At 46.3% G+C, this 27,980-nt stretch overlaps 1 protein-coding gene across 3 annotated transcripts in view; it reads right to left on the minus strand.

Annotated features, from left to right (window-relative positions):
- The window catches only part of garem1 (GRB2 associated regulator of MAPK1 subtype 1), a 152,879-nt gene extending 125,297 nt beyond the window's left edge, over positions 1–27,582 (minus strand). The window contains exons 1-2 of one of the 3 annotated variants that reach the window (XM_085992851.1): positions 27,162–27,582; positions 16,061–16,201 (exon numbers count right to left, since the gene is read on the minus strand). In XM_085992851.1, coding sequence (XP_085848977.1) covers positions 16,061–16,201; positions 27,162–27,270 — 250 coding nt within the window. In that variant the 5' untranslated portion in view covers positions 27,271–27,582. Of the gene's footprint in view, positions 1–16,060; positions 16,202–27,161 lie in introns of those variants that run through there. The other 2 variants (XM_085992852.1, XM_085992853.1) reach the window with 2 other exon arrangements.
- Positions 27,583–27,980: the final 398 nt, after the last annotated feature.

The raw sequence follows: 27,980 nt of genomic DNA on the forward strand, positions 1-27,980 counted from the left end.
GCGAGAGAGCGCGCGAGAGCGAGAGAGAGCGCGCGAGAGCGAGAGAGAGAGCGCGCGAGAGCGAGAGCGCGCGAGAGCGAGAGAGCGCGCGAGAGCGAGAGAGAGAGCGCGCGAGAGCGAGAGAGAGAGCGCGCGAGAGCGAGAGAGAGAGCGCGCGAGAGCGAGAGAGAGAGCGCGCGAGAGCGAGAGAGCGCGCGAGAGCGAGAGAGAGCGCGCGAGAGCGAGAGAGAGCGCGCGAGAGCGAGAGAGAGAGCGCGCGAGAGCGAGAGAGAGCGCGCGAGAGCGAGAGAGAGAGCGCGCGAGAGCGCGCGAGAGCGCGCGCGAGAGAGAGAGCGCGCGAGAGAGAGCGCGCGAGAGCGAGAGCGCGCGAGAGCGAGAGCGCGCGAGAGCGAGAGCGCGCGAGAGCGAGAGCGCGCGAGCGAGAGCGCGCGAGAGCGAGAGCGCGCGAGAGCGAGAGCGCGCGCGAGCGAGAGAGCACGCGAGAGCGAGAGAGCACGCGAGAGCGAGAGAGCACGCGAGAGCGAGAGAGCACGCGAGAGCGAGAGAGCACGCGAGAGCGAGAGAGAGAGCGCGCGAGAGCGAGAGAGAGCGCGCGAGAGCGAGAGAGAGCGCGCGAGAGCGAGAGAGAGCGCGCGAGAGCGAGAGAGAGCGCGCGAGAGCGAGAGAGAAGCGCGCGAGCGAGAGCGCGCGAGAGCGAGAGAGAGATCGCGCGAGAGCGAGAGAGAGCGCGCGCGAGAGCGAGAGCGCGCGAGAGCGAGAGAGAGAGCGCGCGAGAGCGAGAGAGAGCGCGCGAGAGCGAGAGAGAGCGCGCGAGAGCGCGAGAGCGCGAGAGAGAGCGCGAGAGCGAGAGAGAGCGCGAGAGCGAGAGAGAGAGCGCGAGAGCGAGAGAGCGAGAGAGCGCGAGAGCGAGAGAGCGAGAGAGCGCGAGAGCGAGAGAGCGAGAGAGCGCGAGAGCGAGAGAGAGCGCGCGAGAGCGAGAGAGAGCGCGAGAGCGAGCGCGCGAGAGCGAGAGAGAGCGCGAGAGCGAAGCGCGCGAGAGCGAGAGCGAGCGCGCGAGCGAGAGAGAGCGCGCGAGAGCGAGAGAGCGCGCGAGAGCGAGAGAGAGCGCGCGAGAGCGAGCGAGAGCGAGAGCGCGCGAGAGCGAGCGAGAGCGAGAGCGAGAGAGCGCGCGAGCGAGAGAGCGCGCGAGCGAGAGAGAGAGCGCGAGAGAGAGAGCGCTCGAGAGCGAGAGAGAGCGCGCGAGAGCGAGAGAGTGCGCGCGAGAGCGAGAGCGCGCGAGAGCGAGAGAGAGCGCGCGAGAGCGAGAGAGAGAGCGCGCGAGAGCGAGAGAGAGCGCGCGAGAGCGAGAGAGAGAGCGCGCGAGAGAGAGAGCGCGCGAGAGCGAGAGAGAGAGCGCGCGAGAGCGAGAGAGAGAGCGCGCGAGAGCGAGAGAGAGAGCGCGCGAGAGCGAGAGAGAGAGCGCGCGAGAGCGAGAGAGAGCGCGCGAGAGCGAGAGCGCGCGAGAGCGAGAGAGAGCGCGCGAGAGCGAGAGAGAGCGCGCGAGAGCGAGAGAGAGCGCGCGAGAGCGAGAGAGAGCGCGCGAGAGCGAGAGAGAGCGCGAGAGAGCGCGCGAGAGCGAGAGAGAGCGCGCGAGAGCGAGAGAGCGCGCGAGAGCGAGAGAGCGCGCGAGAGCGAGAGAGCGCGCGAGAGCGAGAGAGCGCGCGAGAGCGAGAGAGCGCGCGAGAGCGAGAGAAGCGCGCGAGAGCGAGAGAGCGCGCGAGAGCGAGAGAGCGCGCGAGAGCGAGAGAGAGCGCGCGAGAGCGAGAGAGCGCGCGAGAGCGAGAGCGCGCGAGAGCGAGAGAGAGCGCGCGAGAGCGAGAGAGAGCGCGCGAGAGCGAGAGAGCGCTCGAGAGCGAGAGAGAGCGCGCGAGAGCGAGCGCGCAGCGAGAGCGATAGAGCGAGCGCGCGAGAGCGAGAGAGAGCGCGCGAGAGCGAGAGAGAGCGCGCGAGAGCGAGAGAGCGCGCGAGAGCGAGAGAGAGCACGCGAGCGAGAGAGCGCGCGAGAGCGAGAGAGAGCACGCGAGCGAGAGAGCGCGCGAGAGCGAGAGAGCGCGCGAGCGAGAGAGCGCGCGAGAGCGAGAGAGAGCGCGCGAGAGCGAGAGAGAGAGCGCGCGAGAGCGAGAGAGAGCGCGCGAGAGCGAGAGAGAGAGCGCGCGAGAGAGAGCGCGCGAGAGCGAGAGAGATCGCGCGAGAGCGAGAGAGCGCGCGCGAGAGCGAGAGAGAGCGCGCGCGAGAGCGAGAGAGAGCGCGCGCGAGAGCGAGAGCGCGCGAGAGAGAGAGCGCGCGAGAGCGAGAGAGCGCGCGAGAAGCGAGAGAGAGAGCGCGCGAGAGCGAGAGAGAGAGCGCGCGAGAGCGAGAGAGAGAGCGCGCGAGAGCGAGAGAGAGAGCGCGCGAGAGCGAGAGAGAGAGCGCGCGAGAGCGAGAGAGAGCGCGCGAGAGCGAGAGAGAGAGCGCGCGAGAGCGAGAGAGAGAGCGCGCGAGAGCGAGAGAGAGCGCGCGAGCGAGAGAGAGAGCGCGCGAGAGCGAGAGAGCGCGCGAGAGCGAGAGCGCGCGAGAGCGAGAGAGAGCGCGCGAGAGCGAGAGAGAGCGCGCGAGAGCGAGAGAGAGCGCGCGAGAGCGAGAGAGCGCGCGAGAGCGAGAGAGAGCGCGCGAGAGCGAGAGAGAGCGCGCGAGAGCGAGAGAGAGCGCGCGAGAGCGAGAGAGAGCGCGCGAGAGCGCGCGAGAGCGAGAGCGCGCGAGAGCGAGAGCGCGCGAGAGCGACGCGAGCGAGAGCGCGCTGAGAGCGAGAGCGCGCGAGAGCGGAGAGCGCGCGAGAGCGAGAGAGAGAGCGCGCGAGAGCGAGAGAGAGCGCGCGAGAGCGAGAGAGAGCGCGCGAGAGCGAGAGAGCGCGCGAGAGCGAGCGCGCGAGAGAGAGCGCGAGAGAGAGCGCGAGAGAGAGCGCGAGAGAGAGCGCGAGAGAGAGGCGCGAGAGAGAGCGCGAGAGAGAGAGCGCGCGAGAGAGAGCGCGAGAGGCTGGGAATGTGAGAGAGAGAGACTGGGAGTGGGAGTGTGGGGGAGAGAGAGAGAGAGAGAGAGAGAGAGAGAGAGAGAGAGAGAGAGGGGGAGTGGGAGTGGGAGTGGGAGATATACAGGCATAACTGCGACAAGCAGACAAATACCAACGGAAAACAGCTACTACAGCTCTGTCGAAGCCTGGGTCTGTACATTGTCAATGGTAGGTTCATAGGAGACCTCCTAGGAAGATCGACCTATTGCTCACCCTCTTGGCTGCAGCACAGTAGACTATATGATTACAGATTTGGACCCATCCTCTTTCAGAGCATTCACAGTCAAACCACAAACAACACTGTCAGATCACAGTCAAATTACTATGTATCTCAAAAAGACAGAAACAAACAACATAGAAACACAACCCAGTAAACTGTATAACACCAAAAAATCGTACAGATGGGCAAAAACGACACGGAAAAATACCAGAAAACAATTAGCAATGCATCAACTCAAGCTCTCTTGGACACCTTTCTGGATAACATATACACTCACATTAAATAAGGTGTAAACCGGGCAGTAAATAACCTAAACAATATTTTTGATAATTTGGCAACAAGTGCAAACTTGAAAGCTCGCAAGAACAAACCCAAAACAAAAAACTATGAAAAATGGTTTGACCCAGATTGCCATAACATGAGGAAAAAACTCAGAAAAATATCAAACCAAAAACACAGACAACCAGAAAACGAGGAATTACGCCTTACTTATTGTCAGGCACTAACACAATACAAACGCACACTCAGAACCAAGAAAGAGCAGTATATTAAGAATACACTCATCTCCATTGAGGAATCCACTGATTCCAATTGTTTCTGGGACAACTGGAATACATTACACAAAAAACAACACGATGAATTGGCCATTCAAAACGGAGACACATGGGAAAACCATTTTGAAAAATTATACCAGAAAAACACACTAAGGCCAGAGCAACACCAAATATGCGAAAAACTGGCAAAGCTAGAATCTGCCATAAAAGATAACCAAAACCCGCTAGACTCCATAATAACAGAAAAAGAACTTTTTGAAAAACTCAAGGACCTGCGACCAGGAAAAGCTTGCGGGACAGACGGCATACTAAACGAGATGATTAAACACACAGACGACAAAAGGAAACTGGCTATCCTAAAACTCTTCAACTTGGTTCTGAGTGTCGGTTACTTCCCCGATATCTGGAACAAAGGACTCATAACGCCCATATACAAAAGTGGGGACAAAGTCGACCCAAATAACTATCGAGGCATCTGTGTAAACAGTAACCTGGGGAAGGTATTCTGTAGTATCATAAACAAAAGACTTATAAACTTCCTTGAGGAGGCACAATGTCTTGAGTAAAAGCCAAATTGGATTCCTGCCAAACTATAGAACATCAGATCATATCTTCACCCTACAGACCCTAATTGACAAACACGTTCACCATAACAAAAGCAAAATCTACGCATGCTTTATAGATTTCCAGAAGGCTTTCGACTCCATCTGGCATGACGGTTTATTCCTGAAACTTATCGAAAGCGGGGTAGGGGGAAAAACATATGATGTAATTAAATCAATGTATACAAACAACAAATGTGCAGTTAAAATTGGAGACAAACAAACAAAATACTTCCCACAGGGGCGGGGGGCGAAGCAGGGCTCGCCAATCTCACCGACACTCTTTAATATTTACATAAATGAATTGGCAAAACTACTTGAACAATCTACAGCACCCGGCCTCACCCTATATGAATCCAAGGTTAAATTCCTCCTCTATGCGGACGACCTGGTTCTGCTGTCACCAACTAAGGAGGGTCTACAGCAGAACCTGGACCTGCTGGAGTCGTACTGCCAGACTTGGGCCCTGACAATAAATCCCCAAAAAACCAAAGTCCTTGTGGTCCAGCAAAGATCCAAACATCAGGGACCCAAAATAAATTTCACACTAGGAACAACTAAAATTGAACAAACCACTAACTACACATACTTGGGCTTAAAAATCAGTTCTACGGGAAACTTCAAACTGGCTGTGAATGAACTGAAAGAGAAAGCAAGAAGGGCTTTCTATGCCATTAAAAGATCAATCCAAATAGAAATCCCAATTAGCATTTGGCTAAAAATTTTCAAATCAGTAATTGAACCAATTGCACTCTATGGCAGTGAGGTATGGGGACCGCTAACACAACAAGAATTTGCAAAATGGGACAAACACCCAATTGAGATCCTACATGCAGAATTCTGTAAAAGTATCCTCCGGACTCAAAGGAAAACAGTAAACAATGCATGCAGGGCGGAACTAGGCCAATATCCATTAATAATCACTATCCAAAAAAGAGCCACCAAATTTTGGAATCACCTACAAATGAGCAACCCCCAATGCTATCACTACGACGCCCTGAAATGCCAAGAGCTGACCATAAAGAAGAATACCCTCAGTCAACTAGTCCTGGGACTCAGTGAAGTAACTACTAACACTACTTAACAATAACCAGCCCCAGGACAATGACAGCGTAACACAAAGAATTCGACCCAACACAATCGTCGCTAAGCAAAAGGAAAAATATCTGTCATATTGGGCAGAAACAACAAAAACCCAAAGCAAACTCAATTGCTACTTGGCCCTAAACAGACAATACAACATAGCTGATTACCTGACCATGGTAAAGGATAACAAACTGAGAAAAACCTTGACAAGGGTACAGACTTAGCGAGCATAGCCTAGCGATCGAAAAAGGCAGACACAGGCAGACCAGGTTGCCAAGAGAGGACAGGATATGCTCTCACTGCAGTCAGGGAGTAGTGGAGACAGAGATGCACTTCCTCACAGCCTGTGGAAAATATCAGGGCATCAGGGAGAATTTCTACCAAAAATTCTCACAAATATGCCCTGAATTCAGAAATCTGAATGACAACCAAAAACTCCCATACCTACTGGGGGGGGAGGAGAGAAGCTGTGTAGCACTGGCGGCACACTAGGTTACAGCTTGCCATGAACAGAGGGACAACCAGTAAACTAAGAAAAGAGTATATATAAATAATGCGATTGTTATATTTATACACTCAGGGATATACCTGTTTATACACTGTATGAATAGAACTGCGTTTATGTGTTCAACCATAAATGTATTTTGATGCTTTGGCAACATAAGATGTACCTTATCATGCCAATAAAGCGATATTTGAATTGAATTGAGAGAGAGAGAGAGAGTGAGAGTGAGAGTGAGAGAGTGAGACTGGGAGCGAGAGACTGGGAGCGAGAGAGAGAGAGAGAGACTGGGAGCGAGAGAGAGAGAGAGAGAGAGAGAGAGAGCGAGACTGGGAGCGAGAGAGAGAGAGACTGGGAGCGAGAGAGAGAGAGAGAGAGAGACTGGGAGCGAGAGAGAGAGACTGGGAGAGAGAGAGAGAGAGAGACTGGGAGCGAGAGAGAGAGAGAGAGAGAGGGACTGGGAGCGAGAGGAGAGAGAGAGAGAGAGAGAGGGACTGGGAGCGAGAGAGAGAGAGAGACTGGGAGCGAGAGAGAGAGAGACTGGGAGCGAGAGAGAGAGAGAGAGACTGGGAGAGAGAGAGAGAGAGAGAGAGAGAGAGACTGGGGAGCGAGAGAGAGAGAGAGAGAGACTGGGAGCGAGAGAGAGAGAGAGAGACTGGGAGCGAGAGAGAGAGAGAGAGACTAGGAGCGAGAGAGAGAGAGACTGGGAGCGAGAGAGAGAGAGAGAGAGAGAGAGAGAGAGAGAGAGAGAGAGAGAGAGAGAGAGAGAGAGAGACTGGGAGCGAGAGAGAGAGAGAGAGAGAGACTGGGAGCGAGAGAGAGAGACTGGGAGCGAGAGAGACTGGGAGCGAAGAGAGAGAGAGACAGAGAGAGAGACTGGGAGCGAGAGAGAGAGAGAGAGAGACTGGAGCGAGAGAGAGAGAGAGAGAGAGACTGGGAGCGAGAGAGAGAGAGAGAGAGAGAGAGAGACTGGGAGCGAGAGAGAGGACTGGGAGCGAGCGAGAGAGAGAGAGAGAGAGAGAACGAGAGAGAGAGAGCGCGAGCGAGAGAGCGAGAGAGAGCACGAGCGCGATGAGAGCGAGAGCGAGAGCGAGAGCCTGGGCCGCCGCGGCCGGTGACCTGGTGGCTTTGGGTCGGGCTCTGGGGAGGGGCTGTTGATGCCGCAGGGAAGTTTTGTGCGCGGCGGCTCCCGGCACGGCCCGCAACTCAAGGCCCAGGCTTCTAGGCCGCGACCGGCGCTGGCACAGCCGCTCGAAATGGCCGAAGTAGGCGAGCCTCCGGGTGAAGGGCAGGGGATCACTTCATTTCCTACTGTTGCTAAATACAATTTAAAACTCAAATAAATTGTTATTTTCCTTAGTTCCCTAACACACAGAATGTGGGGAAAAAAAATCGTTGAAGAATCAAGAGGGCGGCCACTCACCTCGGTTCAGAATGATAAGGCCCGCCCACACACGCACCGATTGGTCAACCATCAGGTCACTGAACTGTAGGATTGGTCAATCGTCAAGTCACTCAACACTCAACTGTAGGATGGCCCGCCCGGCACGCGCAATGAACCCGCCCCCGTGATGCAGCGAATGGTCAACCGTCGGTCAACTGTCAGGTCGCTCGACCGTACGATTGGCCAACCTTCACGTCACTCAATGCTAATGAGCAAATCTTTTCGGAATTTTGAACGTTTTTGGGATACCGTGGGCACGATTTTTTAAATACGCCCATGACCGGTCCGTAATCGTAAGCTTTCTTTTGATGTGACGCGCGTGTAGGTACGCTCTATAACTTTCGAACGTATAGAGGACAGACAGACAGATTTATATTTAGTAAATTTTATGTTAATCAAGGAAAGGATGTCAGTACTGGGACATGAAACACTTTCCATTTCAATACACACTCCAAGGTGAGGTACAGCGTTAGGACACATTCACATTAACTGCAGCACTGGACACCAGAGCAAAGAAAAGCAAGACTTCCCTGGAAGTATTGGGAAGATCGAAGCCATTGTCTTCAGTCCCCGCCACAAACTCCATTCCCTAGCCACCAACTCCATCCCTCTCCCCGGCCACCTTTCGCAACCATGGTGTTATATGTGATCCCAAAATGAGCTTCCGACCCCCACATCCTCTCAATCACCAAGACTGCCTATTTCCACCTCTGTAACATCATCCGTCTCCGCTCCTGCCTCAGCTCATCTGCTGCCGAAACCCTCATCCATGCCTTAGTTACCTCTAGACTCGACTATTCGAATGCTGTCTTCCCATCTTGCGAACTTGAGCTCATCCAAAACTCTGCTGCCCGTGTCCTAACTCGCACCAATTCCCATTCACCAATCACCCCTATGCTCGCTGACTTACATTGGCTCCCGGTCCAGCAACACCACGATTTAAAAATTCTCATCCTTGTTATCAAATCCTGCCATGGTCTCGCCCTTCTCCAACTGTAACCTCCTCCAGCTCTGGCCTCTTGCTCAACCATGATTTTCTTTGCTCCACCACTGGCAGCCGTGCCTTCATCTGCCTCGGCCCTAAGCTCTGGAATTACCTCCCTAAAGCTCTCTAACTCTCTCTCTTCCTTTAAGATGCTTCTTAAAACCTATCTCTGATCAAGCTTTACCACCACCTGTCAATATCTTTGTGGCTCAGTCAAATTTTGTTTGATAATCACTCCCGTGAAGCACCTTGAGGAGTTTTATCATGTTAAAGGAGCTATATAAATGCAAGTTGTTGTTGTTGTTGAGGTGGTAGTCTCACTCCAATTCATTTCAGTCAGTTTGGGCTTTGACACCCAATTTACACTCCAAGTTTAGTATCAATGAATACCCTAAATAGCTATGCACCAGTGCTAAACTTGTGATGCACCATTAGATGCTGACTAAAGATCTTCCTCTCTGCCCCGGGCCCAAACCCAGAAGAGGATTCCTTCTACACTAGTGTGACCATTTCCCACTAGTCATTAGTGCCAAATAAGGGCAGTTCTCCTCTAAGGACCCATGTCCATGAAGAACTGTATCAAAACTGGCCAAAGCAATTTCATGTCGCACCCTTTCAGTCAGTAAATGCACAATATTCATCCCGGGGCAGGATTTAAAACCAGTTTCCCGAGGTGAAAGGCCAGAGTCTAATCCACTGCACCACCCAGTTAAGAAATCCCCCTTTTAATTAAGGTTGATCAAGAGCAATGCTCCCCCTAATTTTAAATTTGGGTGCGCGGTCCCTTTAACGGGCTGCGCGGCCCATTTAAAGTTGCGCGCATGCGTGAAATTTTACACTGGAAAAGCTGGTCTGAGCTACGCGGGACCGGCCGACAGCAACGCAGCCATGCAGGTTTAGAGGGAACGTTGATCAAGAGCCTGTCCCATCTGGACCAGGTGGCTTCTCTACTTTGAGCGCTGTCAATCTTTTAAGTACATCCTCTATCTATTTTTATCCTATCCAATATTGCTACTGCCTCCTTCTTGACTGTTACTTGATTGGTAGCATCCTCTTCTCCAGTGATGACAGATGCAACGTACTCATTTAGTACCTCAGTCATGCCCTCTGCCTTCACAAGATCATCTCCTTTTTGGTCCCTAATCGGCCCCACCCTTCCACTATTTGCGTTTTTTTTAATACTTTTGGGTTCCCTTTTATGTTAGCCACTAATCTATTCTCACTCTTTCTCTTTGCCCTTCATTCCCATTTTTAGATCTACTCTGTACTTTCTATATACAGCTTGGTTCTCTATTGTATTATGAACCTTACAATTGCCATAAGCCTCCTTTTTCTGTCTCATTTTAGCCTATATCTTGTCATCCAGGGAGCTCTAGCTTGGGATGCCCTTCCTTCCCCCCCCTCATTGGAACGTGTCTACTCTACTTGAACCATCTTTTCTTTCTAGGTCTCCCATTGTTCAATTACTGTTTTACTTACCAACTTTTGATTCCAATCTCACCTGCGCCAGATCCCTTTTCAACTCACTGAAGCTAGCCCGCTCCAGTTAAGTATTTTTATGCTTGATTGTACCTTGTTCTTTTCCATAACTATTCTAAATCTGAAAATATTATGATCACTGTTCCCAAAATGCACTCCCACTGAAACAGGCTCCACTTGCCCCACTTCATTCCCAGAACTAGATCCAGCACTGCTTCCTTGCTGGTTGGGCTGGAAACACACTTGTACACATTTCAGGAATTCCTCACGCCCTTTGCCCTTTACACTGTTACTATCCGAGTCTATATAAGGATAATGGAAGTTCCTCATTGTCACTACTATGTAGATAGACCATAGATGAAAAGACTGCCTTGTAGGTCTGGTCATTAGGCTCAGCTAACAAGGTTCTGGCACCAGAAATAGACATTGCAAGCTTCTTCATATCAAAGTCACTAAATAACTATTTCTGTGCTGAGCCAAAAGCCTCTAGAACAAAAGCACAAAGTGATCTCATGTCCACAAACAGTGAGTATAAAAGAACAACATGAACAAAGGAGCCTGCTGAAATCAGCTATTAGAGGATGAGCCAGTTTCAGCAAATGATGCCACACTGTCCCAATTGTGGACCAGCTGAATTTCATTTAAAATCTCCAAGGACACTGAGGGCAACTCACAATCAGGTGACTCATCAGCTGTGAAAGCTTGGACTGCGTTTACTAGTAACACAAAAAGCCTAAACAGCTCCCTCCAAAAATGTCCACCGTCAATAGGGAAGGGGCAGAATAAATTAAAATTAAAACATGCTCATACGAGCTACTACTGTAATCTAATTAGGTCAGCCAAACAAACTGGTCTTGGCTAGACTGACTGCTGGAAGATATGTAAATCTTTCACCCCTCCAAATTGCTTAATTTTATCTGTTTTAATGTCATTAACATCACAAAATAAAGCTACATCAATTAGCAATACACAGGATTAAATTTAAAAATTCCACTGTGAAATACTATCCAGATAAAGGCATAGTTCTATAATATTAATACTGCTCCAGCAGCAAACAGCAGCATTTGTTAGCTCCTCCATCCAAACGTTTTACTACTGACTTTCGTTATTTGCCACTTAGCAGAATAAAGCTGGAGAACTGTGTAAACTGACACTTAAATACAGATCAGATTAGCAACATCAAGGGAGATTTTCAGCAAATCAAATCACATCACTCCTAGTTAACTATCCTAGTATAGGTTCTTCTTCTTAGGCAGTCCCTCGGAATCTAAGATGACTTGCTTCCACATTAAAAATGAGTTCTCAGGTGACTGATGAGTCCAATGCGGGACCTACAGTCTCTGTCACAGGTGGGGCAGACGGTGGGTGGGGTGCTTGGGTTGATGTGTGCTCTGCTCCTTCCGCTTGCTCCCGGCGAAGAGACTAGAGGTATTCGGCGCCTTTCCAGATGCTTCTCCTCCACTTTGTACGGTCTTGGGCCAGGGATTCCCAGGTGTCGGTGGGGATGTTGCACTTTTTCAAGGAGGCTTTGAGGGTGCCCTTGAAGCGTTTCCTCTGCCCACCTGGGGCTCTCTTGCCGTGTCGGAGCTCCGAGTAGAGCACTTGTTTTGGGAGTCTCGTATCGGGCATGCGGGCGATGTGACCCGTCCATCGGAGCTGATCGAGCGTGGTCAAAGTATAGGTTACAGAACAGTTTAGTCACATCAACCGAAGACTACTTTCTAGCTGGGCAATTGAGATAGATAACTAAATTATAGTCACAGCAGTTACAAATAAATCAGGGAAACTAAAATGTTCTTATACAATTCTAAATACTGCAAGAGTTTTCCTAGAAAGGATTCTAGTAAATTGAAAACATATGTAATCAAAAGACAGCAGACAATATTGTATAGCCTTATTGCACTTTACTTCTCACAAAGCCACTTCAGCAAGGTACAGTAAATGCAATTTGACAGATAAGCAGTATTCAGCATTGTCCTATAGCTCATCAGCTAATCTTGATATCTAATATCCTAACTTTAGAGTTCATTCCCCAATACATTAGTATAACTTAAGGAACTAGAACAGTTCCACAATCAGATGAAATCCTTGCAATATAACCATTACTAACTACAAGGGGACAACATATCCAAGGTGAGAGTACTGAGTGAGACAGTGAACTTGAACCCCAATATAGTGTGTGTCACAGAATGTTAAGATGTGATTCCTTACATCATAAGTTACCAATCTCAGGCATGCCGTCAGGAAATGTTGAACAAAAGGGAATTACTGCCCGATAGGGAGAAAAATGCCCCCGACTGCAATAGATTCCAGTTTGGGAGAGGGAAAGCCCAGGCTGCTCACACATATTCTAGCACTGGAGTCAATCGGAGAGCAACCACTCACCCATACTCAGTCTGGTATGTCTCAAAGATCCAAGAAAATAGGAAGTTTAGGATGTTTTAAGAAATGAGTATTAGTAGATCAGCTAACTTGCTAAATTAATTCTCAAGTTATGTTGAAGCCACTCAGGATTGCTAAAGGCAACTACTGTACAACTACTGTAATCAATACCCATTTCTATAGGGCTGCAACAAATCCAAGCCAAAACAATGCAAGAATCCTCCGTGAAATGAGTTTGGGCAGACTTATTCCCGAGCATGGGTGTAAAACTATCTCTAATTTGATGGCTGATGTGGGAAACATGGAATGTCGCATTGGTGCAGTGGGAATTGCTCATTGAGGTTGGATTAAAGCACATTGTATGGGGAGATACAAGGAGATTTATCCTGCAACTAATGCACGAGTGCTTGATGCTGCTACTGGGGGGAGTGAAATGGAAATGTCCTATTGCCCAGCACGGACATTTCTCATCGAGGGACAAATTATGTAAAAAAAAAAAAAAAAAAATTAAGAAAACAGGTGTAAACATATTTAAGGTAACCACAATGCTGGCACTAAAAGCTTAGTTCGCAAATTATTAAATTCTTCTTCTGCACCGCTCCACAGAATAGCCAGGCTACAGTGATAGCTAACATCCATCAGGTCCAACACTGCTGCCTAAGAAATGTAATCAGGCTGCAGTAGGCAGAAAGTACAACCACAGTTTGCGTAATCTGCCTACATGCAAATTTGTGGCTCTGACAGCATCAGTATTATTATGTTAAAGGTATTATTATTTTTTTTTTTTTTTTAAATGAAAGGTAGAATTGCGTTAGTTATTCTACCCACCCTGGAAAAAACTATCTCCCAACACTCTTACAACTGCACTTACAAAATCCCAACTGTTCAGCCTTTGGCCTTCCATTCACCATGACATTTCTGCAGCTACCTATCTGCTCAACCACACCCTCACCACCACCTTTGATGCCCTAGTCCTTATTAAAACCATTACTCTCCCTCACCCTGGTTGTTCCCCAGGTACGGCCCTCATCTTCGTTCCCTCAAGTCCAAGGGATGCAGACTTGAGTGAATATGGCGGACAACTGGTTTAGCCATTCACCTTCACCGCCAGACCTGGTTGGACCACAAAGCACCATCAAGTCCTGCTCTCATCTGCCAAAACTGCTCACTATTCCAAGATCATTCGCCAAGGCAAAGATAACCCCCGGCTTCTATTCTCTACTGCTAACCATCTTCTTAAACCCTTTTCCCCATCTCCTCCACCTGCACCTCCAACAAGTGTGAGGAGCTCATGGTCGTCCTTGTCTCTAAGATTGAGACCATTCGATCAGCTGCCCCTGCCACTTCCCTTCCTTCCCCTAGCCCACCGGGCCAAACTTCCTCCAAGGTTCCCCACTGCCCTAGCCCTGAACTCACATCTTTCTCCAGTTTATCTCCGATCTCCCTTCATGGCCTCGCCAATCTTGTCCATGAGACCCATTTCCTGCTCCCTCGACCCTATTCCCACTAAACTGCTGACCACTCAACTTCCTTTTTAGGGTCCCATGTTAAGTGACATTGTTAACGGTTCTCTCTCCTCAGGTACTGTCCCTCTCTCCTTCAAATCAGCCATCATCATCCTTCTCCTCAAAATACCAACCCTTGACCCCTCGGTCCTTGCAAACTACCACCCCATCTCCAACCTCCCTTTTCTCTCCAAAGTCCTTGAACATGTTGCCACCTTCCAAATCCGTGCTCATCTTTCCCGGAACTCCATGATCGAATCCCTCCAATCAGGTTTCCGTCCCTGTCACAATACCAAAACGGCTCTCACCAAAGTCACAAATGACATCCTTTATGACTGTGACAAAGGTAAACTTTCCCTCCTCGTCCTTCTCGATTAGTCTGCAGCCTTTGACATGGTTGACCACTCCATCCTCCTCAAACCGCCTCTCCACCGTCATCCAGCTGGGTGGGACTGCACTCGCCTGGTTCCATTCTTATCTGTCTAATTGTAGCCAGAGAATCACCTGCAATGGTTTCTCTTCCCGCATCGTTACCACTGGTGTCCCCCCAAGGATCCATCCTTGGCCTCATCCTAGTTCTTATCTACATGCTGCCCCTCGAAGATATCGTCCGAAAACACAGCGTCAGTTTCGACATGTACGCTGACGACACCCAGCTCTACCTCACCACCACTTCTCTCGACCCCTCCACGGTCTCTAAGTTGTCAGACTGCTTGTCCAGCATCCAGTACTGGATGAGCAGAAATTTTCTCCAATTAAATATTGGGAAGACCGAAGCCATTGTCTTCGATTCCCGCCACAAACTCCGTTCCCTGGCCACCAACTCCATCCCTCTCCCTAACATCTGTCTGAGGCTGAACCAGACTGTTTGCAACCTTGGGGTCATATTTGACCCTGAAATGAGCTTCCGACCACACATCTTCGCCATAACTAAGACAGCCTATTTTCACCTCCGTAACATCGCCCGTCTCCGCCCCGCCTCAGCTCATCTGCTGCTGAAATCCTCATCCATGCCTTTATTACCTCTAGACTTGACTATTCCAACACACTCCTGGCTCGCCTCCCATGTTCTACCCCACGCAAACTTGAGGTCATCCAAAACTCGGCTGCCCGTGTCCGAACTCGCATCCAAGTCCCGTTCACCATCACCCCTGTGCTCACTGACCTACATTGGCTCCCGGTTAAGTAACGCCTTGATTTTAAAATTCTCGTCCTTGTTTTCAAATCCCTCCATGGCCTCGCCCCTCCCTATCTCTCTAGCCCCACAACGCACCCCCCCCCCGGGAGATATCTGCGCTCCTCTAATTCTGCCCTCTTGAGCATCCCTGATTTTAATCGCTCAATCATTGGTGGCTGTGCCTTCAGCTGCCTTGGCCCGAAGCTCTGGAATTCCCTCCCTAAACCTGTCCGCCTCTCTGTCCTCCTTCAAGATGCTCCTTAAAACCTAGCTCTTTGACCAAGCTTTAGTCATCTGTCTTAATTTCTCCTTATGTGGCTCCTTGTCAAATTTTTTTCTTTTATAACACTCCTGTGAAGCGCCGTGGTACGGTTTACAATGTTAAAGGCGATATATAAATAAAAGTTGTTGTTGTTACACATACTCAAAGCTTCTTCGGGAATCCTGCTTGTTGCCATACATAATGCATAGTGCGGGATCATTACTATATCAAGTTTCAAATTCAAGACTGATATCCTCTGTCTTTGGGGAAAAAAAAGGGATTTTGTGGATGTTAATGTAGCCTACATATGTCTGATCAGAATTGCATCAAAGAATATTACTTATTTAATCAATTGCCTGTTCAAGAAAATCTGGAACTCTCTTCCCCAAAAAGCTGTTAAAGCTAGGTCAATTAAAAATTTCAAAACTGAGATTAATAAGATTTTTTTTTAGGCAAGGGTACTAAGGGATATGGAACCAAGTCGGGTAAACGCAGTCAAGATACAAGTCAGCCAGAATCTAATTAAATGGCGAACAGGCTTGGGGGCTGAATGGCCTACACCTGTTCCTATGTAAAAGTCATCACAAACCATAGCTCCTATGGAAATTGATTGTCTCCTTTCTGAGCAGGGTTCTAGCAGCCCACACAGTAGTGTAGCAATAAGTCTAACAGATTTTGGTTCTGCTCATGTAGAGAAATATTCCTGATATAATCATTGTCAAACACACAGTCAACAACTGCCACTAAGCAGATTAGCTGTTTTGGTGGAAGTCTTACCTCCATAATGGACAGGAATCTCTATTTTTGGCCCTATCACATAATGACCCTCTTCCAAGCTATGGGCAGTAATAGTTGTCCATTGTCGACAGGAATGAAGCAAAACCAAATCGTTTTCACGAATCCCTTCCACGGTTTCCCCTGTGAAGAAGAATAGTTACCTTTCATTAGCAAAGACAGCAGATAAAATCACTAGCTTGTTTATAGTTAAGAGGACATTTCAATGACAATCATTCAACTTAATTTATTCTGCATATATAGTCTACTCATGAAAATTCAAAGTGAGTCATGCTTAAATAAAATGAACTATGCAGTAATTTGAATTAAGCAATACAGTGGGAATTTAGCGCAGAAACAGGCCATTCGGCCCAACTGGTCTATGCCAGCATTTATGCTGCACAAGAGCCTCCTCTCACCCCTCTTCATCTAACCCTATCAACATATCCATTTTCCCTCATGTGGTCATCTAGCTGCTCCTTAAATGTATCTATGCTATGCACCTCAAGCGCTCCTTGTGGTAGCACGTTCCACATTCTTACCATTCTTCGGAGAAATTTCTTTACCCAGAATTCCCTATTGAATTTATTAGTGACTGTCTTATATTTATACCTCTAGATTATTCGAATTACGTGACTTCAAATTAAGAGACTATCATTCATTTTATAATCTTACAGGTTAACAATTTGGAATATTTCAGTTCCTCTATTATAAAAGAGTGATGGCCTTAAGAAGCTCAAATGTCAGATTCAAAAGCTTTATCATCAGAAATTCAAGAGTTTGAATCTCCATTCTGCCTGTGGTCGGACTCAGGAGCTGCCAGAGCATCAGCTGAAGATTTGCCAGTTCTAGCTTTAAGTATATTCGTTCAAGGCAAATATGGTTTTAAAATATGCAAGTCTGCTAGTGTAATCACTGTAAAAATTTCTGTATTTCCTACCTGAATTCTGAATAAATATGTATTGTGCACAACTGCTACAATCTTCCCTTGAGTTTAGAAGGTTGAGGGGTGATCTAATTGAGGTGTTTAAAATGATAAAAGGATTCGATAGAGTAGAAACAGTGAAGCTATTTCTTCTGGTGGTGGATTCCAGAACAAGGGGGTAGAGCTAGACCATTCAGGAGTGAAATCAGGAAACACTTGTTCACCCAAAGGGTAGCTGAAATCTGGAACTCTTCCCAAAAAGGCTGTGGATACTGGCTCAATTGAAATTTTCAATACTAAGATTGACAGACTTTTATAAAGCAAGAGGGATCAAAGGCGGGTAAATGGAGTTGAGATACAGATCAGCCATGAGCTAATTAAATGGCAGAACAGGCTCAATGGGCTTAATAGCCTACTCTTGTTCCTATATACAGTTCAATTTGCAAAACAACACACCATAGAGTGCATTTCATAAAGTGATGAACAGTGGAGATAATTTGTTCTTACTGTGTAGAATTCAGGCACATAGAGGACTCTATTCGATATGCATCATTTAATGTGTTGGAAGAACAAAAAAAGTTATAAAATAGCACTAAGCACAATAGCTCATATCACTAATGAAGTATTCTGTATAATTGCAGATCCAACATCCTTACCCATGTCTTTACAAAGCAGAAAAATTAACAGGCTGAATTAATGGCCCAGATTTTACGGTGCGAATGGCAGCGAAACGGTCAGCGTTCACCGTCATTACCGCTCTGAAAATGATCGTAACTTCAGGATTTAGTGCATGTGCAGGTAAACGCGGAAATCCTGAAGTTGCGGTCAGTCAGTCCCTGCTCTGCCACAGGCTGCGCTGTGAAACTCCCCATAGCCGGCAATCACTGAAATCACTTGAACTGATGAAAAGTTCCCCTTTTCTGCTCTAATAATCGGTGTTAAAAATCCCATAAAAGTTAAACCCTGTGCAATGAGGTGTAACTGGGTTTTTTTTTTTTTTTACACGCCGTTAAAAAATATAGGATATCTACCCAGAGGTGTGCCGGGGGAAGGCCCTGAGAATCATTAAAGACGCGAGTCACCCCAGCCACAACCTCTTCGCCCTGCTCCCGTCCGGTAAGAGATACCGAAGCATACGGTCTCGTACCAACAGGTTTCGAAACAGCTTCTACCCCCAGGCCATAAGACTCATGAACGATTAATTTATTATTATTTATTACTGTTGTTTTATTTATTATTACTGTCTTTCTATTAGTATTTCTATTAGTTTTGTCATTGTTATGCCATATTTATTCCAATGTTGGGAGGACTCGTAAAAATCAACATTTCATTGTGCAGTACACACGTCTGTTGCATATATGACAAATAAAATTGAATTGAATTGAATTGTTCTGAGTAAGAACGAATGCTGAGCAACCGTTCTGGCTGTGAAAAACTAATTTTATATTTGTGAAATGTTAAATTTCTCCATTATGGAGAGGCTCAATAAGGTGCCACACAAGGGGTTATTAAACAAAATTAGGGCTCATGGGATTTGGGGTAATATACTAGCATGGATTGAGGATTGGTTAACGGACAGAAAACAGAGAGTAGGAATAAACGGGTCATTCTCGGGTTGCCAAGTTGTATCTAGTGGGGTACTGCAAGGATCAGTGCTTGGGCCTCAGCTATTCACAATCTATATCAATGATTTGGATGAGGGGACCAAATGTAATATATCCAAGTTTGCTGATGATACATTCCCACCCAGCTTTGTAAGCTGTGAGGAGGATGTAAGGAGGCTTCAAGGGGATATAGACAGGCTAAGTGAGTGAGCAAGAACATGGCAAATGGAATATAATGTGGAGAAATGAGAACTTATTCACTTTGGTAGGAAAAATAGAAAAGCAGAGTATTTTTTTTTTAAATGGAGAGAGATTTGTTCAGAGGGACCTGGGTGTCCTTGTACACGAATCACTGAAAGTTAACATGCAGGTACAGCAAGCAATTCGGAAAGCAAATGGTATGTTGGCCTTTATTACAAGAGGATTTGAGTATAAGAGTAAAGACGTCTTACTGCAATTATATAGGGCCCTGGTGAGACCACACCTGGAGTATTGTGCACAGTTTTGATCTCCTTCCCTAAGGAAGGATATACTTGCAACGAAGGTTCACCAGACTGATTCCAGGGATGGGGGGATTGTCCTATGAGGAGAGATTGAGTAGACGAGGCCTATATTCTCTAGAGTTTAGAAGAATGAATGAGACACGATCTCATTATAACATACAAAATTCTTACAGGGCTTTACAGGGTAGATGCAGGGAGGATGTTTCCCCTGCCTGGGGAGTCTAGAACCAGGGGTCACAGTCTCAGAATAAGGTCTCGGCCATTTAGGACTGAGATGAGGTGAAATTTATTTACTCAGAGGGTGGTGAATCTTTGGAATTCTTTACCCCAGAGGGCTGTGGAGGCTCAGTCGTTGAGTATATTCAAGACAGAGATCGATAGATTTTTGAATATTAAGGGAATCAAGGGATATGAGGATAGTTCAGGAAAGTAGAGATGAGGTAGAAGATCAGCCATGATCTTATTGAATGGCGGAGCAGGCTCGAAGGGCCAAATGGCCTACTCCTGCTCCTATTTCTTATGTTATGGTAAAAATTACTAGAGTTTTAAAATATTTTTTTTTTTTTTTTTTTAAATTTGAATTTGCTTATATGTCAGCTTCTACCTTAATCGTATGTGTCAACCCTTATTTCACTCTTTAAAAAAAAAAAAAAAAATTCAAAAGTGAATGATAAAAGCTTTTTTACGGTCTGTGAGAATTGTTCAATGTGATTGGCTGCTTAGACAGTTTGATGACATCACTGCTGCTGTACGCTGCAGATACCCTATAGACAGTGCTACAATAAAATTAACATTGAGAAAGCTCAAGTTTTCGCCACAAAGATTGCGAGATCTTGTGGGCAGCTTTTTGCGAGGTCAGCAGTGATCATTGTCACTTCGCCGCTGACCGCAAATTCCGGGCCAACATGTTTTCCTACATTACAACAGTGACTACACTACAAATGCAATTCATTTTGGCTGTGAAATATTTTAGCACATCCTGAGGTTGTGAAAGACGCTGCATAAGTGCAAGTTCATTCTTTCTTACACTTGTTTGGAAAGGACCACAAGTATTGTGAAACTGCATAGATGGTATTGACTCCAGTGTTGCATGGCATTTACTGCACATCAGTACTGATGCACCAGAGTCATGCTGGCCCAACGGGCTTTTAATGCAGCTTGCTTCTGGGTTATCCATTCGTTTTTTGCCATCGTTCTAATTTTTCTTTTAAAGCAAGAAAAAAACCCTAGAACACTCAAAACATTTCCCATAGTAACAAAGTAACATGGCACATTATAAAATAAGTTCCAGACAAAATAACTCAATCAGCTTCAAAATATTTATAATCACCAGCTCATGCCAAAACTTTAAGTGCTTAATTTTCCTTTTAAACTTAGTTTGAAGCTTTCCATGGAAAGTCACGGGGACATGTTATGGCAATATCCTCTGCAAATTTTAGGTTTATCACCGTAGAGAGCATGATCTAACATGTTTGAGCATAACTAGATCAGCCAGCAGCCGAGTTAACCGCAGACTTTAAACAAGGTTCTAACTATTGAATCATGCAAATATCCTCAGACATACCCAAATACAAAAAAATTCAGATTAAAAATACTATTTTGACCAACTGTTCAGCAAACAAAACATCCAATAACCACAAAGCTATTACCAGCAAGACATGCTTAACCACAGAGGTTTCTGTGGCCTTCCTGTATTTAACTGTAGCATAAGTTTATCATGGTCTGACTTTACCCAGAGGGCACTGCTATAAGACCAGAAATTGGCGATTTCAGCAGCTGTCACTACAAAAAAAAAGCTTCAATTGCACAACCAAGTCAATCCTTAATGTCCTGCAAGTCATTGATTTTTTTTCTTTAAAAGTTATTAAATCAGTCTTTGGATGCAATTTTTATCTGTCAGAATTCCAGCTCAGACAGAAGGATAGGAAAGCCAGCAAGCTAATATTTGTTTTAGCTTATTTTAATTTTCAAATATTAACTTGCTGGTTCTCCTATCCTGAAGTGGAGGTTTGACTCAGACATCTCAAATTAGACAAGCGAATATTTTAAATATAGACAAAACTCTAGATTTCCAAGTTATTTCAGACAGAAAACATGATCTGAAGAGAAATGGCTGCATATCATTTAGCTACAACAATCAACATGACTGATACCCCACAATTTGAAAATACTTACAAGCTAAACTACAGTTTAATGAGCCTAAAGGAAGATGTTTGCATCAACAACAACTTGTATTTATATAGCGCCTTTAACGTAGTAAAACGTCCCAAGGCGCTTCACAGGAGTATTAAAAGACAAAAAATGACAGCCAACTCTAAGCAGAGAAATGTTCTCAGGCCAACAACTGAGAATCTTTAAACTGATGATTCAACACTGATCCTTAACATTGGCCCAATTCTTTAATTTATGCCTTTCAGGCAGATCTGGACGACAACAGATTACAGCGCATCTTCATGTACTAAGCACAGCAAACCCATGTGTATTGATCGCATGCCAACAAATACAACTCAGTTGCTGTAAATTTCACTTCCCAAAAATGTTTCACAGGTTGACCAGGTTAGAGTTTCAAATGTTGAGGATTACTCATGCTTTTTCCAATTATATTGACTGGAGGAAGATGACAAAACAGCCATGTCATTTATTGCTTTGATTATAGAGTTATTTTGAACTGAATAAATCTTTGCAAATGGGTATATAAATACTCCAGGTGCTTATCCTAGAATTTCTATTTTTTTGTCTTAAAAACCAATACTTCCCCTGCTTTCTAGTCTGCAGTATTGATACAATGTCAAATGCCAATAAATATTTTATGACATCGAATAATCCAAACACTATATTAAAGACAATACTGCACAGATTTGATTATTGTTGCAAATTCATGACCCCAGTTGCTGCTTTCGAGCTCTTGCCACATCATAATTACAATTCTGAATCGCAACAGTGACTGCTACTCCTGTACAATTATACACAAAGTGTAACCCGCTTCAATAGTTGTCATCCAATCTGAAATGGTAAAGTATCCAAATAGCCCCCAATTAAAATCAATTCATCAACCCCGCTTCCTGTTGGTCAATCTAAAACTGCAGAGTTGGTGTCAGAAGCAACCCATTACATTCTTCTTTCAAAAAAGAGATGGGCTCAGGTACAAACAACAATATATTCAGGGAGACACCAGTGAGAGTGGGGGAAATCATCTGCCAAAAAAGTTAAATTCACTTGTGTCTGGACTTGCAATCCTATTTTAAACCATTTAAAACTGTGATTTAAAAACATAACTAAACAAGTATTTATATAGCACCTTTAACATAGTAAAACATCCCAAGGCACTTTACAAGAATATTTTAAGATACAAAATTTGACACCGAGCCACATAAGGAGAAATTAGGGCAGGTGACCAAAAGCTTTGTCAAAGAGGTGGGTTTTAAGGAGCGTCTTAAAGCAGGAAAGAGAGGTAGCGAGGCAGAGGGGTTTAGGCAGGGAATTCCAGAGTTTAGGGCCTAGGCAACAGAAGGCACAGCTACCAATGGTTGAGCGATTATAATCAGGGATGCTCAAGAGGGCAGAATTAGAGCGGCGCAGATATCTCAGGGGGTTGTGGGGCTGAAAGAGATTACAGAGATAGGGAGTGGCGAGGCCATGGAGGGATTTGAAAACAAGGATGAGAATTCTGAAATCGAGTCATTAATTATCTAAGTTTTGTGCTGCACTGCATATTAATCTTTGGCTTCAAATCACAGATCAATCATTTTGTAAATACCCAGTCAATTGATTTCTCCAGTTTTTTAAAAATCTGTTATCGAAGAATTCAAAAAATCCTTTAGGCCTTTAAAGTGGCTACACAGAAATAGAAATTTAGGGGATACGGTAGAAACATAGAAGATAGGAGCAGGAGGAGGCCATTCGGCCCTTCGAGCCTGCTCCGCCATTCAATGAGATCATGGCTGATCATCCAAATTCAGTACCCTGTCCCTGCCCTCTCCCCATATCCCTTTAGCCTTAAGAAATATATCCAACTCTTTCTTGAATATATTTAATGAACTGGCCTCCACCGCCCTCTGTGGCAGACAATTCCACAGGTTCACCACTCTTTGGGTGAAGAAATTCCTCCTCATTTCAGTCCTAAATGTCCTACCCCTTATCCTTAGACTATGGCCCCTGGTTCTGGACTCCCCGACCATCGGGAACATCCATCCAGCATCTAGTCTGTCCAGGCCTGACAGAATTTTATAGGTTTCGACGAGATCCCCTCTCAATCTTCTAAACTCCAGTGTTTTCTTTCGTATGGTGGTAGCAAAGCAAATCAAATGTCAATATCTAAGTCAGATATCCTGGCCAAAACTTCCAGATCGGCGATATACTTCTAAGTCAGGAGGGTGTGTGACTTGGAGGGGAACTTGGAGGTGGTGGTGTTCCATGCGCCTGCTTCCCTTGTCCTTCTAGGTGGAAGAGGTCGTGGGTTTGGGAGGCGCAAGAAGCCTTGGCGAGTTGTTGCGGTGCATCTTGTAGATGGTACACACTGCAGCCACGGTACGCTGGTGGTAGAGGGAGTGAATGTTTAAGGTGGTGGATGGGGTGCCAATCAAGTGGGCTGCTTTGTCCTGGATGGTGTTGAGCTTCTTGAGTGTTGTTGGAGCTGCACTCATCCAGGCAGGTGGAGAGTATTCCAGCATACTCCTTACTTGTGCCTTGTAGATGGTGGAAAGGCTTTTGGATGTCAGGAGGTGAGACACTCACTGCAGAATACCTAGCCTCTGTCCTGTCCTTGTTGTCACAGTATTTATGTGGCTGGTCCAGTTAAGTTTCTGATCAATGGTGACCCCCAGGATGTTGATGGTGGGGATTCGGCGATGGTAATGCCATTGAATGTCAAGGGGTGGTGGTTAGACTCTTGCTTGTTGGAGATAGTTATTGCCTGGCACTTGTGTGGCGCAGATGTTACCTGCCACTTATCAGCCAAGCCTGAACGTCGTCCAGGTCTTGTTGCATGCGGGCATGGACTGCTTCATTATCTGAGGAGCTGTGAAAGGCAACGCCTGAGTGTCTGAACGACATAGCTGCCAGACTGAGCCTGCAGCAGGTGGTGAGAGAAAAACCTACTTGACCGCGTCCTCACCAATCTACCTGTCACAGATGCATCTGCCCACGGCAGTAGCCACCGCACAGTCCTTGCGGAGACAGAGTCAACCGCATTGACCTCATCAACCCTCTGTTACCTCGTCAAAAAACTCGATCATGTTAGTTAAACACAATTTGCCTTTACCAAATCCGTGCTGGCTTTCCTTAATCAATCAACACTTGTCGAAGTGACTGTTAACTTTGTCCCCGATTATCATTTCCAAAAGCTTCCCCACTACCGAGGTTAAACTGACTGGCCTGTAGTTGCTGGGTTTATCCTTACATCCTTTTTTGAACAAGGGTGTAACAATTGCAATTCTCCAGTCCTCTGGCACCACCCCCGTTTCCAAGGAGGATTGGAAGATTATGGCCAATACCTCCGCGATTTCTTCTTTCACTTCCCTCAGCGTCCTAGGATGCATCCCATCTGGTCCTGGTGACCTTCTACTTTAAAGTACAGCCAGCCTTTCTAGTACCTCCTCTATCAATTTTTATCCCATCCAGTATCTCCTCTACCTCCTCCTTCACTGTGTCTATGGCAGCATCTTCTTCCTTGAAGACAGATGCAAAGTACTCATTTAGCACCTCAGCCATACCCTCTGCCTCCATGCGTAGGTCTCCTTTTTGGTCCCACCCTTCCTCTTACTACCCGTTTATTATTTATATGCCTAGAGAAGACTTTTGGATTACCTTTTATGTTAGCTGCCATTCTATTCTCATACCCTCTCTTTGCCCCACTTATTTTCTTTATCACTTCTCCTCTGAACTGTTGCGCCGAACTCGCTAGATGTTCGAAAGATCAAACAAATTGGTTCGCAATTTTTCCTTTTAGGGTTCAAACATAAGTTTGGTCTGAACAAACACAAGCAACAGATTTCGCGTACAAAGATTTATCTTTAATAAATGCTTAACAAAACCGGTTATTTAAAGTACAATTCCAAAATATAAGACTCACAACTTATATTGAAATTACCCGATTTGGTCCGAGGTGATCAATCTCTGTCCAAATCTCTACGTAGGGTTTCTGTCCCCAGGTCCCTGCTGTCGAGTGTTGCTCCTAGGTTCTCGCTGCTATCTGGGGTTTTCCCTCCTGGTTTATACTATTTTATATATAATCTGTCCCATCTCCTTGATTAGTTTACATCTTACTTCATCATTTTCTCCAATTGACCCATTGTTTGTTAACTGGCGTCTGTAGTGACCTCACCCGTGTCTGATGAGGTTACCTATGAGTCCTCTGTTTCAGAACATTCCACGGCGGATACTGAACCTCTGCATTTTTTTACCCACTATCTCTTAAGACATGGTGACTCCTTCACTTTATCTCAGTTTTCTTACTTAGACACTACTTCTTCCATTTTCCACAGAACTTTCTATATTTAGCCTGATTCTCAGATGTATTCTCGACCTGACATCCGTCATACGCGTTCTTTTTCTGCTTCATCTTACTCTATCTCTTTCATCATCCAGGGAGCTCTGACTTTAGTTGCCCTACTTTTCCCCCTACTGGGAACGTACCTCGACTGTACCCGAACTATTTCCTCTTTAAAAGCAGCCCATTGTTCCATTACAGTTTTGCCTGCCAATCTTTGATTCCAATTTACTTGGGCCAGATCCATTCTTATCCCACTGAAATTGGCCTTCCTCCAATTAAGTATTTTTACTCTAGATTGCTCCCTGTCTTTTTCCTAATTTAGTAATTACAAATATCTTTTACTGTTGCTTAGTACTGCTGCTACTCACCAGGGCTTCTGTTTTTAAGTAAGTGGAACAGGCAATCATTTAATTCCTGCATCTCAAAGAATCACCAACAGATATAATAAAATCAAGTCAATAGACCTTATTTTGATTAAAATATTTGAATCCCTACCATGCTACAGATGTTTGCTTCTCCAGGCACAATAACTGTACTGGACAAGAGAATTTTTTCCTATGGTACAGCTTCTACATCAAAGCTCAAAAGTGATGTAAAGACAGACCTTACTACTTCATCAATCGTAAAACTTCTGAGCTTGGATTGGCTCAAGAGAAACAACCTTTTGTGTCAGTTTTCAGCTGATCAATAGCCACATAGTTTAAAAAAAATCTCCATGAGGCAACAACGTTCACATTTAGAACTGTACAAATAAGAGTGACTTGCCAATCCATAAATGTTACGGCATCTGACGAGAAAAACGCAACTGAATACGCAATAACGTCCATTTCCTGCAGAGAACACCCTGCACCTTTGGACTGCAAGACACTGATTTGTTAGTTAGCTAACCAGTATTTGGTTCAGTTAAAGTATCCTGCTGGTTAAACCTTGCTCAGACTTTCATTCAACAGACCATCTCGAGTTACAAAAGTACAATTTTAAAGCATTTGAATGTAGTGCCGTAATTTGACAATACACTTACTGCAAAACTTTCTCACGCCCTCCAGGAATACAAACATACTGGCCAAGGCTGACCCCAAAGCTCACTGACGAATAAACTACGTCTATAGATAAAATTGTCTCTGAACTTAAACGCTTAGTCCATATACTTTATATATAAACTAAAATTATTCTCGCGAAATCATATGGCTCGACGCTTCAACTTTTATAGCGACACCACGACATTTCCAGGATGGCAATGTTAAAGTTTAGATATCGGTCTAAAATTAATCTCAATACGATCTGAAGTTGCTGCTTATATTTACTCCTCGCAATCCAGGGAGCTTGAAAACTGCGCAACGAACCCTGGTGCGATCTGCACAAAACCGGCTCCACGTCCGATTCATAAAGATTTCTTAAAGTTTTAATGATTGCGGATTCAGATTGGAGGTTTTGGCCTTGGTTTGTGACCAGACTCTCCCGGGCCCCCATCGCCCAGCTCCTCTCCCGGTCGGGACGCTTGTCGTCCGGGGGTAGAGGGGGGGACCTTACCCCGGGGACTTTACCCGCAGGACGCCCGTTTCTCAGCCCAGCGGCTTCTTACCGTTTTCCAGCCTGACGAGCTGAGGTAACCGGTACGAACTGACCAGCGAGTCAAGCGGCCGCGCGATCCCGCTCCACTGCATCTCCTTGGTGCCGCTCAGCGTCTCCATGCTGCCCGGTGGCGCCGCTCTAACCGGCGCAGAGACAGGAGGCGCTCAGCCGCAGGCTCCCATCCGGCCTGCGAGGTGCAGGCTCCTTGGGGCGGGGGTTGGGGTTTGGGGTGGACTGCGAGTGCTGTCGTGCTGGGCTTCGTGCCGTGCTCCCGAAGCGCCATGCCAGGAATCAGACGCTCCCGTCCGAGGTAGCCGTGGTGCCACTCGCACTACACGACAGGACAGAGGAGCCGCTACCGCCGTCCCATCCCTCCCGCTCCCGGCGGACGCAACCTTCCTTCATGGGCCTATCACATCTGCGCAGCCGTAGACACCAACTCCCTTCCATCCCAATATTCTCAGAACTACTTTCTTGTGTATAGTTGTCTAATTAATACACCACCTAGTCTTGTACCCTTTTATTTCCACTATCACACTCTTCTGTGAAAACTGAGGCAAAGTACTCATTTAGTATCTCCAACTTTCCTTAGCCCTCTATGAGATTTTTCATCTCTAATTGGCCCTACCGTTTCTTTATATATTTTTACTTTTTATGTCTCAATAAAATCCTTCACTATTTCCTTTGTTAGTTGCCACTCTTTATACCTTCTCTTAGCTTTTTCGTTTCCTCTATATTTTCTATATTCCATTGATTTTCGTTTGTGTTATTAGACCCAGGTTTCTCCTTATCCAAGGAATCTTACCTATTTATTCATAACCAGAGCATC

Source organism: Somniosus microcephalus, chromosome 7 (genome assembly GCF_052327205.1).
Source record: "Somniosus microcephalus isolate GS21.2 chromosome 7, FLI_Smic_1.0, whole genome shotgun sequence".
Lineage (NCBI taxonomy): Eukaryota > Metazoa > Chordata > Chondrichthyes > Squaliformes > Somniosidae > Somniosus > Somniosus microcephalus.